Source organism: Rhinopithecus roxellana, chromosome 14 (genome assembly GCF_007565055.1).
Source record: "Rhinopithecus roxellana isolate Shanxi Qingling chromosome 14, ASM756505v1, whole genome shotgun sequence".
Taxonomy (NCBI): domain Eukaryota; kingdom Metazoa; phylum Chordata; class Mammalia; order Primates; family Cercopithecidae; genus Rhinopithecus; species Rhinopithecus roxellana.
The window spans coordinates 88,313,822-88,335,969 of record NC_044562.1 but is presented as its reverse complement, the minus strand read 5'-3'; the positions used below and the strand labels follow the sequence as shown (position 1 = coordinate 88,335,969).

General features: G+C 40.7%; 2 protein-coding genes across 7 annotated transcripts in view; one reads left to right on the top strand and one right to left on the bottom strand.

Annotated features, from left to right (window-relative positions):
• Positions 1-16,951, top strand: part of FLACC1 (flagellum associated containing coiled-coil domains 1) — a 67,537-nt gene extending 50,586 nt beyond the window's left edge. Inside the window, exons 10-16 of one of the 2 annotated variants that reach the window (XM_030916766.1) lie at positions 1,762-1,861; positions 2,638-2,640; positions 3,458-3,561; positions 11,798-11,860; positions 15,515-15,604; positions 15,733-15,842; positions 16,518-16,951. In XM_030916766.1, coding sequence (XP_030772626.1) covers positions 1,762-1,861; positions 2,638-2,640; positions 3,458-3,561; positions 11,798-11,860; positions 15,515-15,604; positions 15,733-15,842; positions 16,518-16,644 — 597 coding nt within the window. In that variant the 3' untranslated portion in view covers positions 16,645-16,951. The remainder of the gene's footprint in view (positions 1-1,761; positions 1,862-2,637; positions 2,641-3,457; positions 3,562-11,797; positions 11,861-15,514; positions 15,605-15,732; positions 15,843-16,517) is intronic. The other variant, XM_010375513.2, reaches the window with a different exon arrangement.
• A 1,351-nt stretch (positions 16,952-18,302) lies between these two features.
• Positions 18,303-22,148, bottom strand: part of CASP8 (caspase 8) — a 59,060-nt gene continuing 55,214 nt past the window's right edge. For all 5 annotated transcript variants that reach the window (XM_010375507.2, XM_010375511.2, XM_030916278.1 and 2 more), the window contains 2 exons: positions 20,017-20,518; positions 18,303-18,872 (listed from right to left, as the gene is read on the bottom strand). In XM_010375507.2, the coding sequence (XP_010373809.1) occupies positions 18,728-18,872; positions 20,017-20,518 (647 nt within the window). In that variant the 3' untranslated portion in view covers positions 18,303-18,727. The remainder of the gene's footprint in view (positions 18,873-20,016; positions 20,519-22,148) is intronic.

Genomic DNA, 22,148 nt, shown 5'->3' with positions numbered 1-22,148 from the left:
TGGTCTCTGAGGAACTTTTGTATTTCTGTGGGATTGGTTGTAATGTCACCTTTGTCCTTTCTGAATGTGCTTATTTGGATCATCCTTTTTTTCTTTGTTAATGTAGCTAGCACGCTATCAGTCTTGCATATCCTTTCAAAGATCCAACTTTTTGTTTCATTGGTTCTTCGTATGGATTTTTGAATCTTGATTCCATTCAGTTCTGTTCTGATTTTAGTTATTTCTTTTCTTCTCCTAGCTTTGAGGTTAGTTTGTTCTTGTTTTGGAATGAACATTTTTAAGGCCTTTAATATATTTGGCCAGATTGCCATCCAAAAAGAATGTATCACTCTGCACTGCCAAAAGCAAAGCATGGAGTGCTCACATCATCTTAGAATAAAACCCATCCATTTAATCAGCTCATTTGATGAAGGCCTAGGAAAACAAAGTTAGGGCATGATTCTTACTAGGTAGATGAAGAGAGTTAAGAGATGGCTAGTGGGGTGGGAAAGGACTGAAGCCTCAAGCCTTCTTCCTATTTAATTGTGTAGTATAGTGACCAACTAGTTCTAGTCTGCCTGAGACTTTCCAGGTTTTAGCAATGAGAGTCCAGAGTCCCAGGAAACCCCTAAGTGTCAGACAGACAAGGACACTTGGTCACTCTATCAAAAGTTAAACACCAGTACCTGAAGTTCTATTTAACACTTAAAGTTTCAGTTTTGAGCCTGTGTCTAAAACTCATTGTTTAAGATACTCCTTGGTATATTCAGGGAAAACATCATAGAGAACAGCCTAACATGTGTGAGTGGTAAATAGAATAGGTCGGGTGTGAATCCTTCTACTAACCTGAAAAAGAAGGCAGTCAGCATCCTTGGACCCTACTAGCAGCATCCAGGTCCAGGATCTTCCCCCTTCTAGGGTTCCATGTTCATGAAATCTGAGCCAAGCAACAGTATTGGTATTGGATTAGGCTTATTTAACTTCAACCACAAAAGAAAGCTAGATTTGCTGGAAAAAAAGCAGACATTCTCTGAAAAACATCCCCTTATTTTGTAAGTGTTCAAATTAACTACTAGGCATTTTCTTTCTTCTTCGTCTTGTTTTTTTTTTTTTTTTTTTTTTTTTTTTTTAGACAAAGTCTCATTCTGTCAACAGGCTGGTGCAGTGGCATGATCTCAGCTCACTGCAACCTCTGCCTTCTAGGTTCAAGCTATTCCTCTGCCTCAGCCTCCCAAGTAGCTGGGACTACAGATGCGTGCCACCACGTCCAGCTAATTTTTGTATTTTTAGTAGAGACGGGGTTTCACCATGTTGGCCAGGATGGTCTCGACCTCTTGACCTCGTGATCTGCATGCCTCTGCCCTCCAAAGTGCTGGGATTACAGGTGTGAGCCACCACGCCCAGCGTCCTTTCTTCTTGTGCTATTGAAGAGGGATTTGTGATTCAGGGGGAGCTGACATATGATTCTTCAGCATGGAGAACTCTACCTGTCTTCAAAGGAAGCTCAGTTCTAGTGGGGCAAACACTGTGCATAGTTTGCCCTTGACCTTTGGGTTCCACAAGCTCTCTGTTGGGCTGGGTTGGAATTTACTTCCCACCAGTCACCCATGGAGGACCCACTCAGTGAGGGCCCTAGGTAAGGGAAGATGCACAGAACATGGTGCTGGGCCCTGGCCACTGTGCAGTGCCAAGAGAAGTCCTCCCTGAGTTGAGTTTTACAGCCTCTCCAGATCACCTTCATTTTAGGACTCTTTTCTTCATGATGCCTTTGTACCTCCCCAGAACAGTATTTATGATGAAATGGAAGAGAAGTGGTCAAAACAGAAGGCAAAATGGAAGAAGGATGAGGAGTTGGAGCGAGAAAATATCCTGCTACAGCAAAGTGAGTACAGAAACTCTAGCTTTTTTTTTTTTTTTTTTTTTTTTTATGACAAGTGCATTAAAAAACTACCATGAAGTTTGGTCTTGACTTGAGGAAGGTGGCCTTGGGCTTACCAAGGGTGATGGGCCACATGCTAGATACCTGAATGGAAGGTGCCCAGAGTTTTCATGAAAGCAAAATGACAACAAGGGTAGGGTCTTTTTTGAAGTTCAGGCATCTGATCTAAGAGAATCTAAGTCTGTACCTTCTGAAACTCATTTGGTCCAAGTTTGCCTGTGATGGCTGGAACAAATGCTAGAATCCCTGTAGGGAGTGCAGACTTATTATCTAGAAACAGATGAACTCAAAGTTCCAAGAGTTCTTTAATTAGAATGTGAAATGTTCACTTGCATGTGGGCAGGGGACAGATAGGAACAACACAATCCATTATACTAAGAGCTTCTATATTCCCACATCTTCCTGAAGGAATTCACACTTGGTAAATATTTTTAATATTTCCAACAACACAGAGCTTGCATCATACAAAGTACTCTATAGGTGTACCTCCCATCTCCATTGAACTTGTTCATAAAAGGAAAAAAGAAGAGAATTTGTGGAGACTACTCCAGGCCTAGAAGACTAGTTGAGGTAGGAATGGGACCTCTACAGACCTATTCTGCATTCCACGCCAACCACATTCATTTCAGATTTAGATGATTTTAACAAATTACTCATTTAAATGCAGATACTACATGGGAAAATTAATTCACATTCTGGTAGGCACTCTGGACTGCCAGAAAGTAATATGAAGACCCTGGAGTTAAGGCTGGGGAACGGGAGGGGGAGCTGCTCCTGTTTGGAGCTTTACCTAGAATTCTAGTGCAATAGAACCCAAGTCATATCCCAGATTCTAGCTACTCATAACGACTCTCATCCCATGTTGCCAAAGTCTAAGTAAAGATGTAACCACCAGTTTTGGAAGACGAGAATTTAGCTGCTCACCATCCAGCTCAGTCAGAGGCTTACCCTGTCAGACCAGACACTCCCTGTCCTTCCCCAGAATTGCAACACTGAAGAAATCTGTTTCCCTTTGCCCCTCCTTCCTCCTGTTTGATACTGGGGCTTTACTGGCAGGTTTCCTTGCAGTTGTCCCAGCATCATTCTTTAAAAATACTTTCCTTTCCCCATTGAGTTGTCTTAGTGTCTGAACACTAAGTTGAAGCCTACCTCTACCCCAGCACTAAGTACAGGATGAATTTTATTGCTGGCAAAGTAATGTTAGCCAAGAGCTTTTACTTTAAGGTAAGGATATCCATGATAGCATAGTGGTTACGTCAGCAGAGGGAATGGACAAAATAAAAAGCAACAGATTCAAAATAAACTACACACAGAAGAACCGGAGATGTTGGTGGTAAATCCCATATGACTAATGTGATTGAGGACAACCACCATGCTCACCTCACCCTCAAGCACCTCCAGGTGAGTGTCAGAGGTTGAACAACAGGTTGCAATGACCTTGAGTCTGGAATTGCTTTTATCTTTAGGTATTCTGGGTTTCTCATTGCACCTGCTTTTCCCATCTTTACACATATATGTGTTTCCCTGTCACTTCCACAGAAAAAAAGATGACCAAAAAATTTGAATTGGAGTCAGGAGAAGAAGAGAAGAAAATAAATGAATCCTGCAGCACTGTCTTTGAGAACTTCATTCAAGAGAAGGAGGTAACTCAGTCCAAACCACCTTGGTTACTGAATGTGTAGTCCAGGTGATACATCCAAGTTCCCAGGTGTGACTCCATAATTAAGTGATCTTTTTGTCTTTCTTGGGCATAATCCTCCTCTCCCAGCTTTCTGGAAATGTATGCAAACAGACTGACAGTCTTGCTGTCCTTTAGCTGGACAATCTTCCCACAGGCTAGACAGTTTTATCAAAGGGTTCTTAGAACAAAAATTATAATTAACTGGAAATAACAGAATGCTAAACATGCAGAAACTGAAAATCCTTATTTTGCCAAAATCCCATCTCTGAATATCCTTTTCATGCTTCACTGTAGCTGTTATAGCTGTAGTGCTATTACTGGGCGCTAGGGCAGGTACAGGTTTAACTTTATAGGAACTTGCCAAAACTATTTTCCAAAGTAGTTGTACCATTTTATTCTAGCATCTTAAATAAATTGGAATTCCAGTTGCTCTACATCCTTCACAACAATTAGTTTTGCCAGTCTTTTAATTTTGGCCATTCCAGTGGACATGAAGTGGTACTTCATTATGGTTTTCGTTTCCCTGATGACTATTTATGTTGGGCATTTTCTCATATGCTTATTGGTCCATTCAAATATCTTCTTCCATAAAGTGCCTGCTCAAGTCTTTTCCCATTTAAAAAAGTAGGAGGTGCTTATATTTTTATTTTTAATATGTAGGAGTACTTTTTATATTGTGGATACAAGTTTTTTTGGTCAGATATACATGTTGTAAATATTGTCTCTCAGCCTATGGTTTGCCTCTTCATTTTGTTAATGATATATTTTGATATACAGAAGCTTTAAATTTTGATGAAAGGCAATGATCATTTTTTTACTTTTATGGTTACAGATTTTTGTGTCCTGTCTATAAAATCGTTGCCTATTCCAACGTCATGAAGATATTCTATTTTTTTAGAAGCCTTAAAATTTTAGCTTTTATGATTCTATGATCCATTTTGAATAATTTTTGTGTACATAGTGAAGTGTAAGAGTCATGGGTCATTTTTGTCTTATGGATATTCAGTTGACCTGGCATCATTCTTTAAAAATACTTTTCTTTGAAAATACAACCCATTGAGTTGCCTTAGTGTCTGATACAGTTTGGATTTGTGTCCCTGCCCAAATTCATGTCAAATTGTAATCTCCAATGTTGGAGAAGGGGCCTGGTGGGAAGTGATGGGATGATGGGGGCAGATTTTCCCCCTTTCTGTTTTCATGATAGTGAGTGAGTTCTCAAAAGATCAGGTTGTAGCACCTCCCCCTTCTCTCTCTTTATTTTGTTCCAGCTATGCAAGACAGGCCTCCTTCCTCTTTATCTTCTGCCATGATTGTAATATCCCTGAGGCCTCCCCAGCCATGCTTGCAGAAATGTGAGCCAATTAAACTTCTTTTCTTTCTTCTTCTTCTTCTTATTATTTTTTATTTATTATACTTTAAGTTCTAGGGTACATGTGCACAACGTGCAGGTTTGTTACATATGTATACATCTGCCATGTTGGTGTGCTGCACCCATTAACTCCTCATTTACGTTAGGTATATCTCCTAATGCTATCCTTCCCCCTCCCCCCACCCCAAAACTGGCCCTGGTGTGTGGTGTTCCCCACCCTGTATCCAAGTGTTCTCGTTGTTCAGTTCCCACCTATGAGTAAGAACATGTGGTGTTTGGTTTTCTGTCCTTGCGATAGTTTGCTCAGAATGATGGTTTCCAGCTTCATCCATGTACCTACAAAGGACATAAACTCATCCTTTCTTATGGCTGCATAGTATTCCATGGTGTATATGTGCCACATTTTCTTAATACAGTCTATCATTGATGGACATTTGGGTTGGTTCCAAGTTTTGCTATTGTGAATAGTGCCACAATAAACATACATGTGCATGTGTCTTTATAGCAGCATGATTTATAATCCTTTGGGTATATACCCAGTAATGGGATGGCTGAGTCAAATGGTATTTCTAGTTCTAGATCCTTGAGGAATTGCCACACTGTCTTCCACAATGGTTGAACTAATTTACAGTCCCACCAACGGTGTAAAAGTGTTCCTATTTCTCCACATCCTCTCCAGCACCTGTTGTTTCCTGACTTTTTAATGATCACCATTCTAACTGGTATGAGATAGTCTCTCATTGTGGTTTTGGTTTGCATTTCTCTAATGGCCAGTGTTGATGAGCATTTTTTCATGTGCCATGTGCCTGTTGGCTGTATAAATGTCTTCTTTTGAAAAGTGTCTGCTCATATCCTTTGCCCATTTTTTGATGGGGTTGTTTGATTTTTTTCTTGTAAATTTGTTTAAGTTCTTTATAGATTCTGGATATTAGCCCTTTGTCGGGTAGATTGCAAAAATTTTCTCCCATTCTGTAGGTTGCCTGTTCACTCTGGTGGTAGTTTCTTGTGCTTTGCAGAAAGTCTTTAGTTTAATTAGATCCCATTTTTCAATGTTGGCTTTTGTTGCCATTGCTTTTGGTGTTTTAGACATGAAGTCCTTGCCCATGCCTGTGGCCTGAATGGTATTGCCTAGGTTTTCTTCTAGGGTTTTTATGGTTTTAGGTCTGACATTTAACTGTTTAATCCATCTTGAATTAATTTTTGTATAAGGTGTCAGGAAGGGATCCAGTTTCAGTTTTCTACATATGGCTAGCCACTTTTCCCAGCACCATTTATTAAATAGGGAGTCCTTTCCCCATTTCTTGTTTCTCTCAGGTTTGTCAAAGATCAGATGGTTGTAGATGTGTGGTATTATTTCTGAGGGCTCTGTTCTGTTCCATTGGTCTATATCTCTGTTTTGGTACCAGTACCATGCTGTTTTGGTTACTGTAGCCTTGTAGTATAGTTTGATGTCAGGTAGCGTGATGCCTCCAGCTTTGTTCTTTTGGCTTAAGATTGTCTTGGCAATGTGGGCTCTTTTTTGGTTCCATATGAACTTTACAGTAGTTTTTTGTCATTCTGTGAAGAAAGTCATTGGTAGCTTGATGGGGATGGCATTGAATCCATAAATAACCTTGGGTAGTATGGCCATTTTCACGATATTGATTCTTCCTATCCATGAGCATGGAATATTCTTCCATTTGTTTGTGTCCTCTTTTATTTTATTGAGCAGTGGTTTGTGGTTCTCCTTGAAGAGGTCTTTCACATCCCTTGTAAGTTGGATTCCTAGGTATTTTACTTTCTTTGAAGCTGTTGTGAATGGGAGTTCACTCATGATTTGGCTCTCCGATTGTCTGTTATTGGTGGATAGGAATGCCTGTGATTCTTGCACATTGGTTTTGTATGCTGAGACTTTGCTGAAGTTGCTTATCAGCTTAAGGAGATTTGGGGCTGAGATGATGGGGTTTTCTAAATATACAATCATGTCATCTGCAAACAGGGACAGTTTGACTTCTTCTTTTCCTAATTGAATACCCTTTATTTCTTTCTCCTGCCTGATTGCCCTGGCCAGAACTTCCAACACTATGTTGAATAGGAGTAGTGAGAGAGGGCATCCCTGTCTTGTGCCAGTTTTCAAAGGGAATGCTTCCAGTTTTTGCCCATTCAGTATGATATTGGCTGTCGGTTTGCCATAAATAGCCCCTATTATTTTTAGATACATCCCATCAATACCTAATTTATTGAGAGTTTTTAGCATGAAGGGCTGTTGAATTTTGTCAAAAGCCTTTTCTGCATCTATTGAGATAATCATGTGGTTCTTGTCTTTGGTTCTGTTTATATGCTGGATTACGTTTATTGATTTGCGAATGTTGAACCAGCCTTGCATCCCAGGGATGAAGCCCACTTGATCATGGTGGATAAGCTTTTTAATGTGCTGCTGAATCCAGTTTGCCGGTATTTTATTGAGGATTTTTGCATCGATGTTCATCAGGGATATTGGTCTAAAATTCTCTTTTTTGGTTGTGTCTCTGCCAGGCTTTGGTATCAGGATGATGTTGGCCTCATAAAATGAGTTAGGGAGGATTCCCTCTTTTTCTATTGATTGGAATAGTTTCAGAAGGAATGGTACCAGTTCCTCTTTGTACCTCTGGTAGAATTCGGCTGTGAATCTGTCTGGTCCTGGACTTTTTTTGGGTGGTAGGCTCTTAATTATTGCCTCAATTTCAGGGCCTGTTATTGGTCTATTCAGGGATTCAACTTCTTCCTTGTTTAGTCTTGGAAGGGTGTATGTGTCCAGGAATTTATCCATTTCTTCTAGATTTTCTAGTTTATTTGCATAGAGGTGTTTATAGTATTCTCTGATGGTAGTTTGTATCTCTGTTGGATCAGTGATCATATCCCCTTTATCATTTTTAATTGGCTCTATTTGATTCTTCTCTCTTCTCATGCTAGTAGTCTTGCTAGTAGTCTATCAACTTTGTTGATCTTTTCAAAAACCCAGCTCCTGGATTCATTGATTTTTTGAAGTTTTTTTTTGTGTGTGTGTGTCTCTACCTCCTTCCGTTCTGCTCTGATCTTAGTTATTTCTTGCCTTCTGCTTGCTTTTGAATGTGTTTGCTCTTGCTTCTCTAGACCTTTTCATCGTGATGTTAGGGTGTCAATTTTAGATCTTTCCTGCTTTCTGTTGTGGGCATTTAGTGCTGTAAATTTCCCTCTACACACTGCTTTAAATGTGTCCCAGAGATTCTGGTATGTTGTGTCTTTGTTCTCATTGGTTTCAAAGAACATCTTTATTTCTGCCTTCATTTCGTTATGTACCCAGTAGTCATTCAGGAGCAGGTTTTTCAGTTTCCATGTAGTTGAGTGGTTTTGAGTGAGTTTCTTAATCCTGAGTTCTAGTTTGATTGCACTGTGGTCTGAGAGACAGTTTGTTATAATTTGTGTTCTTTTACATTTGCTGAGGAGTGCTTTACTTCCAACTATGTGGTCAATTTTGGAATAAGTGCAATGTGGTGCTGAGAAGAATAAATATTCTGTTGATTTGGGGTGGAGAGTTTTGTAGATGTTTCTTAGGTGTGCTTGGTGCAGAACTGAGTTCAATTCCTGGATATCCTGTTAACTTTCTGTCTTATTGATCTATCTAATGTTGACAGTAGAGTGTTAAAGTCTCCCATTATTATTGTGTGGGAGTCTAAGTCTCTTTGTAGGTCTCTAAGGACTTACTTTATGAATCTGGGTGCTCCTGTATTGGGTGTATATATATTTAGGATAGTTAGCTCTTCTTGTTGAATTGATCCCTTTACCATTAAGTAATGGCCTTCTTTGTCTCTTTTGGTCTTTGTTGGTTTAAAGTCTGTTTTATCAGAGACTAGGATTGCAACCCCTGCCTTTTTTTGTTTTCCATTTGCTTGGTAGATCTTCCTCCATCCCTTTATTTTGAGCCTATGTGTCTCTGCACGTGAGATGGGTCTCTTGAACGCAGCACACTTATGGATCTTGACTCTTTATCCAATTTGCCAGTCTGTGTCTTTTAATTGGAGCATTTAGCCCATTTACATTTAAGGTTAATATTGTTGTGTGTGAATTTGATCCTGTCGTTATGACGTTAGCTGCTTATTTTGCTCGTTAGTTGATGCAGTTTCTTCCTAGCATCAATGGTCTTTACAATTTGGCATGTTTTTGCAGTGGCTGGTACCAGTTGTTCCTTTCCATGTTTAGTGCTTCTTTCAGGAGCTCTTGTAAGGCAGGCTTGGTGGTGACAAAATCTCTCAGCATTTGCTTGTCTATAAAAGATTTTATTTCTCCTTTGCTTATGAAGGTTAGTTTGGCTGGATATGAAATTCTGGGTTGAAATTTCTTTTCTTTAAGAATGTTGAATATTGGCACCCACTCTCTTCTGGCTTGCAGGGTTTCTGCTGAGAGATCCGCCATTAGTCTGATGGGCTTCCCTTTGTGGGTAACCCGACCTTTCTCTCTGGCTGCCCTTAACATTTTTTCCTTCATTCCAACTTTGGTGAATCTGACAATTTTGTGTCCTAGAGCTGCTCTTCTCGAGGAGTATCTTTGTGGTGTACTCTGTATTTCCTGAATTTGAATGTTGGCCTGCCTTGCTAGGTTGGGAAAGTTCTCCTGGATAATATCCTGAAGAGTATTTTCCAGCTTGGTTCCATTCTCCTCATCACTTTCAGGTACACCAATCAGATGCAGATTTGGTCTTTTCACCTAGTCCCATATTTCTTGGAGGCTTTGTTCATTTCTTTTTACTCTTTTCTCTCTAAACTTCTCTTCTCACTTCCTTTCATTCATTTGATCTTCAATCACTGATACCCTTTCTTCCAGTTGATCAAATCAGCTAATGAAGCTTGTGCATGCATTATGTAGTTCTCATGCCATGGTTTTCATCTCCGTCAGGTCATTTAAGGTCTTCTCTCCACTGTTTATACTAGTTAGCCATTCTTTCAATCTTTTTTCAAGGTTTTTAGCTTGTTTGTGATGGGTTTGAACATCCTCCTTTAGTTCGTAGAAGTTTGTTATTAGTGATCATCTGAAGCCTTCTTCTCTCAACTCATCAAAGTCATTCTCCATCCAGCTTTGTTCTGTTGCTGGCAAGGAGCTGCATTCCTTTGGAGGAGAAGAGGTGCTCTGATTTTTAGAATTTTCAGCTTTTCTGCTCTGTTTTCTCCCCATCTTTGTGGTTTTATCTACCTTTGGTCTTTGATGATGGTGATGTAAAGATAAGGTTTTGGTGTGGATGTCCTTTCTGTTTGTTAGTTTTCCTTCTAACAGTCAGGACCCTCTGCTGAAGGTCTGTTGGAGTTTGCTGGAGGTCCACTCCAGACCCTGTTTGCCTGGGTATCACCAGCAGAGGCTGTAGAACCACAGATATTGCAGAATGGCAAATGTTGCTGCCTGACAGTTCCTCTAGAAGCTTTGTCTCAGAGAGGCAGCTGGCTGTATGAGGTGTCAGTCAGCCCCTACTGGGAGGTGCCTCCCAGTTAGGCTACTTGGGGGTCAGGGACCCACTTGAGGAGGCAGTCTGTCCGTTCTCAGATCTCAAAATTCCATGCTGGGAGAACCACTACTCTCTTCAAAGCTGTCAGACAGGGACATTTAAGTGTGCAGAAGTTTCTACTGCCTTTTGTTCAGCTATGCCTTGCCCCCAGAGGTAGAGTCTACAGAGGCATGCAGACCTCCTTGAGCTCCGGTGGGCTCCACCTAGTTCAAGCTTCCCAACTGCTTTGTTTACCTACACAAGCCTCAGCAATGGTGGGCACCCCTCCCCCAGCCTCACTGCCACCTTGCAGCTCCATCTCAGACTGCTGTGCTAGCAGTGAGCAAGGCTCCGTGGGCATGGGACCCTCCCAGCCAGGTGCGGGATATAATCTCCTGGTGTGCTGTTTGCTAAGACCATTGGAAAAGTGCAGTATTAAGGTGGGAGTGACCCTATTTTCCAGGTGCTGTCTGTCACAGCTTCCCTTGACTAGGAAAGGGAATTCCCTGACCCCTTGCGCTTCCCAGGTGAGGTGATGCCTGGCCCTGCTTCGGTTCCCAGTCCATGGGCTGCACCCACTGTCCTGCACCCACTGTCCAACAAGCCCCAGTGAGATGAACCCGGTACCTCAGTTGGAAATTCAGAAATCCCCCGTCTTCTGCGTCACTCATGCTGGGAGCTGTAGACTGGAGCTGTTCCTGTTTGACCATCTTGGAACCTCTGCCCTAAACCTCTTTTCTTTATAAATTACCCAATCTCTCAGGTAGTTCTTCATAGAAATGTGAGATCAGATTAATACAGTGTCTTTGTTGTATTTGGGGGTATAGGACTCTCCATTCTGTTTGAGTATTTTTCTGTACTTAGGTTAACAACACATTGTCTTGACTACTGAGGTTTGAAATCGGGTAGCAAAGGTTATCTAGCTTTGCTATTGTTTTTCAAGATTATTTTGCCTTTCTACATTCTTTGTATTTTTACATAAATGTTAGAACTAGCTTGTCAATTTAGAATTAGCTTATCAAGGAAACTTGCTGATACTTTGACTGGGATTTCATTGAATATAAAGATCAATCTGTGGAGAGATTAATTCTTAAGAGTATCGAATCTATACACTGACTTAACAAAAGCTTTTGATGAAAATATAATTTCTTTTAATATTTGTCAGTGTGATAAGGTTGAACTTAAGATTTTCGTTAACTTCAACATGTCATGTCACTAGTTTATAATGTGTGCTTCATTATAGTAGTGTCTAAGCTTTGGTGAATATTATATTCCTGAATCCTAGCCTGGCTTTCTTAACTCCCTAGAAGATGTGCCAGAACCACAGTGCTAACCTTTTCCTAATAAAATTGTTTTTAGGAGCTCTTGAAACAACATCAAAGTGATACCTTGCAATTAGAAGAGCTGAGAAAAAACAAAAAGGTAAGCTTTTTCTTCCTTTCCTGTGGACTTGGTATATTACAAATACACCAGTAAAATAACAGGCTGTCAGTATAATGGAATCGATGGTAATTTCTCCAAAACCAATAAGAAATGGAAGACCTTAAGCTGAGTTTACTAGATTCAGTAAGTTAAAAAGAATTTTTGAAATTATCTGTAAAATAAAGCCAGTGCATCTTTTTAAAGTCTTATTTGAACAAATAGATCAGCAATATACTATGTGATCTTCAATGTTGAATGACTTTCATTTCTAGCAAGGTTCAAACCACAAATGATCTTTCAGTTATAAAACACCAAGTTCTTCCCTTTGAGCTCTGAAAAGTATAAAACTGTCTCCTTTGGAACTCTGTCACCAAGCCCCTCCTTAAACTCTGAGTGTACCTCACACATGATGACTTCCTCAGGGACTCTATTCTGGGACAAATTATGGCAATCTGTGGGAGACAACTGAAGAGGAGCTGTTCAAATCCACAAGATGATGTGTGATTCTTCCATCACTGAGAATTTGACTTGGATCCAGAATGGACATGTTTGAGAAAATATTAGTCATTATAAAGGCATTATAAATGAATTCTATCTTAGAGCCCAGGCAGGGCTTCAGCATCATTGAAAGGTAAACAGACTGTGGTGTCCTACAAGTTCAAGAAATGGGTTTTGGAGGAAGATATACCCAGTGTATTATAATAACTATTTTAATGAGCTTGTCTACTAATTCTGTCATTTATGTCATGTCTGGGTCTGTTTCTCTTCATTGATTTTTCTCCTCATTTATGGTCGTACTTCCTTGTTTGCATACCTGGTAAGTTTGGCTTGGATGTCAGCCATTGTGCTATTTACCTTGTTGGGTGCTGAATATTTTTATATTCCTTTAGATAATCTTGAGCTTTGCCCTGGGATGTAGTTAAGTTGCTTGGAAACAGTTTGATCCTTTTGAGCCTTGCTTTTTAAGCTTTGTTGGGCAGAACTAAAGCAGTCTTTAGTGTGGAACTAACTTTCCCCCACTGTTGAGGTAATACCCTCTGAGTACTCGACACCACACCCTCTGTATGAGAAGGATTTTCTACTCTGCCTGGTGGGACCATGAACTGTTTCCAGCCCTGTATTGGCTCTGGGGATTGTTCTACCTGCTCCTTGCTGGTGGTTCCTTCCTCTAACCAGGTCTCTTTCTATTTCTTCCCTCCATCACTCCACCCCAGAGGCACTTGCCTCCTTGCTGTTTAATTAACAGGCCAGGATGCTCCTACCTTGGGGGCTTTGATATTCTCTATTCCTGAAAAGCTCTTTCCCAGATATCCACATGACTTCCTTCCTTTCCTCATCCTGGTCTTTATTCAAATGCCACCTTCTTAGATGCCACCCTATTTAAGGGCTCCGCTCCCTGCCCCAACACTTGCTTTTCTCCAAATGGGATGCCACTGGAGATTTTTGAGGAGGAGAGTATTATTTGGGAAAACAACTGTGGCAGCAATGTGAAGGAGAATCTGAAGAGTCAAAATGATGGGAGGCAGAACCTGTTAGAAGGGTCATCTCCCATTTACACCTCAACCTGACTTCTGCTCCCATCCCAGCCATGGAAACTGCTCTTGTTAAAATCACAAGTAACTTCTGAGTTTCCAAATCCAAAGAATGCTTCACCTCACTTGACATGAGCAGTATCAGGTTCAATTGATCACTCTCTCCTTGCAACATTCACCTCTCTTAGCTTTCATGGGCTTCTGGCATTTCCTTCACCTCATTGGTCACACCTTCTCAATCTTCTTTAGTAGAACTAGAACTCTGCTTAAAACCCTTCAATGGCACCCCATGGTTCTCCCACCTAATTTCTTTTTTTTTTTTTTTTTTTTTTTTTTTTTTTTTTTTTTTTTTTTTTTTGAGATGGAGTCTTGCTCTGTCACCCAGGCTGGAGTGCAGTGGCCGGATCTCAGCTCACTGCAAGCTCCGCCTCCCGGGTTCCCGCCATTCTCCTGCCTCAGCCTCCCAAGTAGCTGGGACTACAGGCGCCACCACCTCGCCCGGCTAGTTTTTTGTATTTTTTAGTAGAGACGGGGTTTCACCGTGTTAGCCAGGATGGTCTCGATCTCCTGACCTCATGATCCGCCCGTCTCGGCCTCCCAAAGTGCTGGGATTACAGGCTTGAGCCACCGCGCCCGGCCTCCCACCTAATTTCTAAGTCCTGGAGTATTTTGAGGCTGGTTCCCAGGCCCCACTTCCCTTCTTTATCTCCCATTTTTCCTTTGGAGAGCTCATCTGTTCACACAGATGTAAAAGCCATCTCTGTGCTGATAACTTGGGTTGATACCTCCAGCTTTGCCTCTCTCCTGAGCTCCAGGCTTGTACATCCAACTGCCCATTTGACATTTCAGCATAAGTGACATACAGGCACCTCAAAATTAACATGCCCAGCTCCACACTCTCAATTATCCACCAGAGATTTAGCCCCCGAATTGTCAACTCACTCAGCTGTTCTAAGCCTAGACCTGAAGTCATCCTTGATTTCTTCTTTCCTTTCACTCTCCCAAATTCAACCCAGCAGCTTCAGCCAATCCTCTATAACATATTCCACATTCATCCACGTCCCTCCAACTCTGTTGTCACCTTACCCTAGTCCATTATTTCTCAGCTGCACGACTGTAGTATTCTCCTCCTTAGTTCCGTTGCTTTCCCTCTTGCCCTTCCAGTCCATCCCCTGGAGCATAATATAAGCAAGTGAGATACGTGCATTCACTTCTCTGCTTAACGCCCTTCAATGGGTCCCCATTGTTCTTAGGTTACCTTGTCCTCTCAGATGCCACCAGGCTTCCCTGTATTTCCTCACCATGGCCCTCTATCCTTACTGTCTCTATTCCAGCCATATTGGTGTTCCTTTGGGTCCTCAAACACAATGAGCATTTTGCATTCTAAGGACCTTTGCACAGGCTTCTATTCATTCTTTAGTGGAAGTTTGTTTGTGTGTTTGTTTCAAGAAGCTACTTTTTAGAGCAGTTTTAGGTTTACAGAAAAATTGAGCAGAAAGTACAGAGAGTTCCCATATACTACCCCACCCCACCCCACAACTAGTTTCCTTTATTAGTAGTATCTTACATTGGGGTGCCACATTAGTTGCAGTTGATGAGCCACTGTGGATGCATTCTTATTAACTAAAGTCCATAGTTTACATTAGGGCTCTTTGTGTTGTACATTCTGTGGGTTTTGCCTAATATATCATGTCATGTAGCCACCATTATAGTGTCATACAGAATAGTTTCACTGCTCTAAAAGTGCCCTCTCCCCCACCTATTCATCCCTCCCTTGCCCTCCAAATCCCTAGAAACCACTAATCTTTTTTCTATCTCTATAGTTTTGCCTTTTCCAGAGTGTCATATAGTTGGAATTAGTAGTAGGTATTTAATAAAGACTTGCTTAGTGAATGAATAACTGATTGTCATTGTAACCATTCATGTGAGCTCTGGTGAGGCTGAAGAGAAGGATATACATGAGTGAGACAAAGAGAAGGTAGGACTGACAGGGTGTGAGTGGCCATGAGTGATGCAAAAGTAGCTCAAGTTGCTCCCTTGCATTACAGTCCAGGTGCCCTGGAGAAGAGACTAAATAAATAGACATCGGCATGATGTCCTGCAACAACTTCTTCTTATGCAGGTCATGGAGGAAGAATTGCATGCACAAGCCCTCATCCTAGAGTCACTTAACGCAAACCTCTACTATACCCAGTTGGAACTCCAAAAAGAGGTGAGTCCCTGCTGGAGTGGGGATGGGGGTTGGGGGAAGAACCCAGGTCTCTGTCCAGCTCTGCCGTATAGCTCTGCCCTGGATGGCTCTGGGTTGGGGAAGATGGCTTTAAAATGTTTGTCTTTCAGAAAGCTACAGTGGGAAATCTGGAGAAAATGCTTCAAACCAAGTGTGCTGAAACTGAAGAAAAGTATAAGTACACCATACAGATCCTGATGGAAGAGAACATTCATCTGAAGTGCGGCTGCTGCTGAAAAAGACATGGCTGAGTTCTCTTTAGGAGTGGGAAGGAGTTTGAGTGAGGAATGGGTTAGGAAGATAGACCAAGTGCTCCCTAGTTATGTCAAGGCACAGGCATTTTCGGGAGGGAGGTATGTCACTGTAGGCCAGCGACACAAAGCCAGATAGTTCACTTGAGGTGGAGTGGAGATGTGTCTACGCTTCTCCCATTCACCTGTGTCCTTGTTTCTGTGCAAAACAACACAGGAAATTTATCTCCCAGTTTCTGAGTTTGCTCAGTTCTATGACTGAGAGTGGTTTTTAAATCCATCTCCCCTGGGAGTCTGATGGTCTTACCATTACATGCAGCTGCTTCTGGTTCCTATGGAAATCAGCTTTGGATCAGAAGGTGTACTGTTACCTGAAGCTGCATCTTAAATCATTAAAATAAATTTTGGTCAATACTTTAACAGAGGAAAGTTATTTATTGCATTGATTTAGTAGAAAATTCCTCATACAGGACTTCAGTCACCTGAACACCATACCTCACTAAATTCAAAACCACTGGAAGTAATGAGTGAGAGACGGCTGTGGTGAAGGAACAAAGGCACACTGCTCTCCCCACACCCCAAATATCCTATACCCTTTCTAGCTTTTGAGTTGACATTGATACATCTTTCCTTTCTTTTTACAGGCAAAAGATAATTTCTAAGAATGAAGAAATGTATGAAGAATGTTCTGGGAGATTGGCCTCTATTACTGTTTCTAAGGATGATTCTGACACTGTGGAAGATAGTAGCAAGAAAAGACAAGAATCATAAACATAAAGTTGCTCTCCATTGTTGAAGATGGTCGGCACACCATTTCTGTAGGCCCAGGAAACTCCTGGGAGGGTTTTCTTAAGAACATGTGTATAATGAGTTTAGTTCTTGGGTTGCTCTGACTCTATTTTTGCTCTCTTCTGAGTGGCTGAAAATGTTTGAATTCTCATCTGAATTTCACAGCTTATCATGGACGCTTCATTGAAAAATGATGCTCTCCGTACTGGGAGCTGAGCTTTCTCTGAGTTTTGTACTATTTTTCTTCCACCTTTATGTATTTCATAGGAAAGAAATAGATTTGAAGGCCTTCTTCCTATTGAACTTTTACTATATTTGGGGGGGGAGGGTGTACCTTTGTTCCCTGGGGCATTTAGGTAGCAAAAAAAGATGATGTGTTGATTTTATTCTAAAACCTTTTTCTCTCATACCCATGCCCCCTGCTTCCCTACCTCTCAATCATGTTCCCTAACCTATGACTTAGGAAGGGTTTCTGATGATTCTTACCACCTTCTCTGGACCATCACCAGAATTCAGACACCCACAGGGCAGGCAACATCAATAAGTGAAGTGGGCTACACACAAGGAAAACAATTGCATAAGCACAGTGGTAAGTGACAACTGACAGCAGCCTCAGTAGAGGGGCTTGGGCAGGGCTGGGGCACAACCGGTGGAGGAGAATGACCTGCAGAGCACTGTCCCATCTGAAGAAGGTGCTGCTCAGACCTTTGCCATGCAAAAGCATGAGGTCAATATTGTCAGATATTATGATTTTTTTCAAAGAAGGTATCCTGGTTTTTATGTGATATCTCCTAATTTTTAAACGTTGACAACAAATTTTAAAAATACAACTGTGTGTGTCAATCATGGGAGACTCAAGTAGAACATGTCTGTGGTCCAGATGTTTTCCACCTGTGAGATGTCATTGGCAGAAACCAAAATCAAACACAAAAAAATCTCCAAGGAGCAATAAGATCAAATTATACTTTATTCTATTAAAAAATATTTTTGAAAAAAGATACTTAAATTTTAAAGATAACCTAATTCCTATTTAAAATAATCCAAGCAGAGATGAAAGAGCAAATGCAAATGCATAAAAAGACCCTACAGCATTGTTAGCAAAAAGCAAATATAGTTAGCCAAGCATATATACATCATGAAAGCAATAAAAAGGCAAAAAGCAAGTTTGGGGATAAATTATGTAAAATTTGTAAAATAATTTGAATTTTTAAAAGATTTCAACAAAATTTTGTTTATTTAAAAAAAAATTTTGGCTGGGCATGGTGGCTCACATCTGTAATCCCAGCACTTTGGGAGGCCAAGGCAGGCAGATCATGAGGTCAGGAGATCGAGACCATCCTAGCTAACATGGTGAAACCCCGTCTCTACTGAAAAATACAAAAAATTAGCCAGGCGTGGTGGTGGGCGCCTGTAGTCCCAGCTACTCGGGAGGCTGAGGCAGGAGAATGGCGTGAACCCAGGAGGCAGAGGTTGCAGTGAACTGAGATCGCGCCACTGCACTCCAGCCTGGGCGACAGAGCGAGACTCCGTCTCAAAAAAAATAAAAACAGAGCGAGACTCCGTCTCAAAAAAAATAAAATTTTTATTTTTTTTGAGACGGAGTCTCGCTCTGTCGCCCAGGCTGGAGTGCAGTGGTGTGAATATGGCTCACTGCAGCCTTGACCTCTTGGGTTCAAGTAATCCCCCCACTTCAACCTCAGAAAGTGCTGGGATTATAGACATGAGCCACCATAGGTGGCTATTTTCTAAATTTTTTGATGTGGTAGTGTCGAATTTGACTTCAAGAAAGAATTAAAGTTAATAGAATATTAACAGTGGGCTTAATGTTGATAATAATTTGAATCAAAATCCAGCTATATTCATAGCTATATTCATAGCTGGATTTTGCAGGCATCTGGTATTTATTGCCACCAGGTAAAAACATTCCCAAAGCCCTAGGCATAACAGAAAGGAGACAGTGTTATTGTTGTTAATATCCTATTAACTTTAGCTCTTACAAAAAAGTGCAAAATAGCTAATAAATTAACTAATTAGAAAATTAGTAAATAAACATAGTGTTATATATCTAAATAGCACTATCAGAAGGGAAGACAAGTTTTTTTCTTAGTGTGAAAGTTGGCTGTGGCATCTGTTTCCCCATGTTTTTTTTGTCATCCTTGTTGCTTACTTCATAGTTCACTTCAGTCAGGATGGTGAGAATATCATCGCCTCTGAAAGACATCACATAACATTGTGACTATCTGTGGGGGAAAGCAACTGATGAACTGTCTCCTCTGCTGCGCTCAGAGATAGTTCTGTAGTTCTTTCTCTCAAAATATCAGTCATTTGAAACAATAAGTTGCTAAACCAAGACCTACCCCAACTTTCCTGGTAAATGCGTTGTCTCAGAGCTTAATAACTTACTTTTGGTTTATTCAGGAACTCTTTTGACCATCAGAAACCTCAGTGTCAATATTAGAGTTGACTTCTTTCTCTCCTGACCTGTGCGTATCTCACTCTTCTCCATCTTACTTGGCTCCCACAGTTGCTTCAATGCCCCCCCAATACTCTCTGCCTCAAATTGACATTGCATCTGTGGATTCATCTTTGATGCAATTAAACTTAAGGCAAGTGAAAGTACAATGTCTCCTGCAGCTACTCCTACCTTCTTCTCACCAAGATCTCTTAGCGTTTTTGTTAGGCAACCTCTTCTTCTACCTCGGAGCTAGCCCTGGAAACCTTGCAGGATTCAAGATCTAAGTTACAAAATCTAAGTTAGATTCATGATCTAAGTTGTGGGAAATTCTCACTCTTCATATACTCAAAACATGAAATACAGGGCTAAAAGGAACCTGCTGTTTATTTCCCATAATGCACCAAGAGGTTTTAAGGATGGTTTGCTCTTATAGAACTTTTGACAGAGTTGGAGGATGTTAAACATTGAATTGGGTTACTGCCTTCTTTGGAAGATTTCCAAAACTAGTTGAATTGGCTCAGTCATGTTTTGGCCTAAAGACAGAGAGCTGGACTATATGACTTTACCAGTCTTTCCTGCTCTGTGACACCCTGATTGTCCTTTGAGGTGCTGAATAAAGGAATAAAACATCTCAGCTTTTCCATCTATAAACTAAGGATGTTAATACTTGCCACTCTCCCACTTTGTAACTGACCTGGGAAGTGCAGCTATGTGATCCACAGCTAGACATCTAGAGATGAATGGAAACCATTCCCCTTGCACAGTTCTCTGACCTGTTGATGTCATCTAAACCACATATCACTTTCTAATAGTCTCTGAATGTGAATAGATAGTAGTGGTGATGGAGTAGGAGGGGAAGGTAGTGTAACAGTGAGGTGGGCTGAGTAGGCAAAACTTACCGAGGACATCGTTCTCTCAGGCTCTGGCAAAGTGACTGGATGTACCAGGTTCCCTCTGCAGGGTTTCGGTAGGAAACACAGTTATTCACAGTGGCCATCCCCAGCAGAAAGTCAGCCTCATCAGGGATATATCTCGTTTGAGGTGATGATAAATCCATTTCCAAATAGGGTTGCTCCTCTGAATCAGTCTCAACAGGTATACCTTTCTGGTAGTTATCCCCTTGACAAGCCTGAATAAAAAACACTTTGGGTTTTCCAGCAAGGGAAGGGCACTTCAAACCAGTGAACTGAGATGTCAGCTCATAGATGGGGGCCTCCTGTCCATCAGTGCCATAGATGATGCCCTTGTCTCCATGGGAGAGGATACAGCAGATGAAGCAATCCTTGTTACTGTGGTCCATGAGTTGGTAGGTTTTCAAAATCTTATAGATTTTCTCTACTGTGCAGTCATTGTGGTGCTTGATCTCAAAATGAAGCTCTTCAAAGGTCGCAGTCAAAGCCTCTGAAAAGTGAAATTTGAACAGTCACGTTATACCACAGTAATTCACAGACCAGAGCTGGAGAGCACAGTGGGTATAACATTGATAGATAAGAAATGTCCATCAATGATAGACTGGATTAAGAAAATGTGGCACATATACACCATGAAATACTATGCAGCCATAAAAAAGGATTAGTTCATGTCCTTTGTAGGGACATGGATGAAGCTGGAAACCATCATTCTCAGCAAACTATCACAAGGACAGAAAACCAAACACTGCATGTTCTCACTCATAGGTGGGAACTGAACAATGAGAACACTTGGACACAGGAAGGGGAACATCGCACACCGGGGCCTGTTGTGGGGTGGGGGAGTGGGGAGGGATAGCATTAGGAGATATACCTAATGTAAATGACAAGTTAATGGGTGCAGCACACCAACATGGCACGTGTATACATATGTAACAAACCTGCACGTTGTGCACATGTACCCTAGAACTTAAAGTAAAATAATAAATAAATAAATAAATAAATAAATAAATAAATAAATAAATAAATAAAGGATTTGAACCAGAAATTCAAGAGCAAAACCCTCTATGTTTGTAGCTGGATTCTGTAGGCTTCGAATATTTATTGCCACCAGCTAAAAACATTCTCAAACCCTGGGGCAAATGAGAAAGCAGAGAGTTACTGTTGGTCTGTTTTCTCTACTAAATTAGTTTACAAGATGAGTAAGTTATCATTTAGGCTTACTACTGAACCAATTTTTAAAATGACTATATTATTTACATAATCAGAAAAAACGAAACAATTTTTTAATAGAAGATCCAACTTATTTTATCCTAAACCTTCTCAAAATTATTTATGTTTAGCAAAATAAAATACATGCATTAATAAAATAGAACTAAAAGACCTTTTACAACAGTTTATCCCCTCTCTATCCTTCCCTATTACCTAGTCACATTCCATGAAGGCAACCACTTTCAGTTTTTAACCACTCTTTTTTCACATTAACCTCCATTTTGTAATGAATTTGGGTACACTGCTAATTACTCATTTATAAATTTTAGACTTTCACATTGAGTTCTTATTATGGAGAATAAGCATTTGGTGCTCTTACACAATTATTTACAATTTTGGTTGAATCCACAGTAATATTTTTATTTTTTTAATTTTTTTTTTTTTTTTTAGAAAAGGTCTCACTCTGTCACCCAGGCTAGAGTCCAGTGGCACAATCTCAGCTCACTGCAACTTCTGCCTCCCAGGTTCAAGCAATTCTCCTGCCTCAGCCTCCCGAGTAGGTGGGACTACAGGCACGCACCACCATACCCAGCTAATTTTTGTATTTTTAGTAGAGACAGGGTTTCACCGTGTTGGCCAGGCTGGTCACGAACTCCTAGCCTCAAGTGACCACCCACCATGGCCTCCCAAAGTGCTGTGATTGTAGGCATGAACCACCACCTCCGGCCCATAGTAATATTTCTATTATTAAGACTATGTAAACATAATGTTCTTTCATTATGTTTCCTTATTAACCTTTTTGCCTTTCTTGGAATTAGTAATTGTATTATTTTTTTATCTGCTTTGTTTCCTATATGCTTAACACTATTTTCTTCTCCAAGTGTTCTAATGGATCTGGCCAAAATCTTTCA